Source organism: Tupaia chinensis, unplaced genomic scaffold (assembly GCF_000334495.1).
Source record: "Tupaia chinensis unplaced genomic scaffold, TupChi_1.0 Scaffold000201_2, whole genome shotgun sequence".
NCBI lineage: Eukaryota > Metazoa > Chordata > Mammalia > Scandentia > Tupaiidae > Tupaia > Tupaia belangeri.
Window position 1 is genome coordinate 707,887 of NW_006159677.1, and position 1,693 is coordinate 709,579.

Genomic DNA, 1,693 nt, shown 5'->3' on the forward strand with positions numbered 1-1,693 from the left:
TAAAAAAAAAAAAAAAAAAAAAAAGAAAGAAAGAAAAAAAGAAAGAAAGAAAGAAAGAAAGAAAGAAAACACTTGTTCTTGAGCCAGCAGGTGGCATGGTGGTTAAGCCACTGGAATTCCCACATGGCGGACCACAGTTCAAGTCTAAGACCTAGAGGCTTGCTGTGTCTCTCTCTCTCTGGGGCAAAACTCAAGTGAAAAAAATAATACATAAATAGTTACATAATTCTTTAAAAAATGGGGCCAGCAAGTAGCATGGTAGTTAAGGGTGCTGGACTCCCACATGGCCAACTGTAGTTTGAGCCCTGGTCCTGGTAGCTTTCTCTCTCTCTCGTCAACATTATAATTTTTTTTAAAAAGGAAAAGAAAACACTTGTTCTTTAAGAAAATGAAGACACATCAACCTTACCTGTACAGACCAGGTTCCTGATGATTTCCTGCATCACATCTCTGTAGAGTTTCCTCTGTGAAGGATCCAGCAAAGCCCACTCTTCCTGTGTGAAGTTCACAATCACATCTTCCACTGGCACTAAGTCCTGCAACATCCCATATGTGTGTAGAGAAGGGTCAGCATGACAGTAGTTGGGATCTAGACTCAGTTCATTAGATATTCACAAGATGCCATGGACTGCTGCATTCATTCATTCTATAGGTTATCAGAATTTTTAATTTTTGTCTACAATCCTTTTCACGCATATATTAAGTTAATGCTAAAAACGTTATATTCAGTTTAAGAACACCAAAATAGGAACCAGCAGTTAGCGTAATGGCTATGTCGCTGGACTCCCACATAGTCGACCGCGGTTCACGTCCTGGACCCAGTGGCTTAGAATTCACGCCGGGCACGTGTGCGTGCGTGCCCAAGATCCCGAGAGGAGAATGGAGGAGAAGGGATTGCAGCATGACCATCCCCCCTGGGGGGGTGATTTCTCGCTTTCCGTCTCTCTGTCTCGGTCTGTCTGGCGAGCGCACGCACCCTATAGTGAAAACCTCTCAAAACAAAACAAAACAAAACAAAAAACCCAAACACCAAAATATAAGCACTCAGCTTGTTGTAGCATCACCAGTGCTCATATGTGCTGCTATGGGACTGGCAGGTAGTATGGTGGTGAAGGCGCTGGACTCCCACATGGCTGACCACAGTTTGAGTCCTAGACATAGAAGCTCACTTTCTTGCTCTCTCTCTGACCAAATTTGTTTTGAGAGATTTTTGCTATAGGATGCGTGCGCTCGCCAGACAAACAGAGACATAGAGAAGCAGGAAGGAAGAAATTTCCTCAGAAAAATGGTCATGCAGCAATCAGTTCTCCTTCATTCTACTCTAAGGGTTTGGGGAATGTATGCACATGCATCCAGTGTGAGTTTCAAAAAAGAAATCTCAAACACTGGCTCTTGCTAGACAAGATATTAAAGGTTTTGGGATCAGGTGGCATGGTGGTTAACGGCACTGGACTCCCACGTGGGCGACTGTGGTTCGAGTCCTAGATGTGATAATTTGCTTTCTCACTCCCCACCCCCCTCTCCTCATTCTGTCCCCCTCTGGTCAAAATAAAATAAATGAATAAATAATGTTAAATAAAATAATTATTAAAAATGAAGAAATAAAGGTTTTAACCATACACCAAGCACTGAAGCTAACCAGAAACAAGGAACTGGAGGAAATCAATATAAATAATATACTATAAATAAAGAA

At 42.1% G+C, this 1,693-nt stretch overlaps 1 protein-coding gene across 2 annotated transcripts in view; it reads right to left on the reverse strand.

The window, feature by feature from the left end:
- LOC114004429 (zinc finger protein 14-like) overlaps window positions 1–549 on the reverse strand; it is a 7,598-nt gene extending 7,049 nt beyond the window's left edge. Inside the window, exon 1 of one of the 2 annotated variants that reach the window (XM_027771326.1) lies at window positions 410–549. In XM_027771326.1, coding sequence (XP_027627127.1) covers window positions 410–545 — 136 coding nt within the window. In that variant the 5' untranslated portion in view covers window positions 546–549. The remainder of the gene's footprint in view (window positions 1–409) is intronic. The other variant, XM_014587343.2, reaches the window with a different exon arrangement.
- Between the last annotated feature and the right edge of the window lie 1,144 nt (window positions 550–1,693).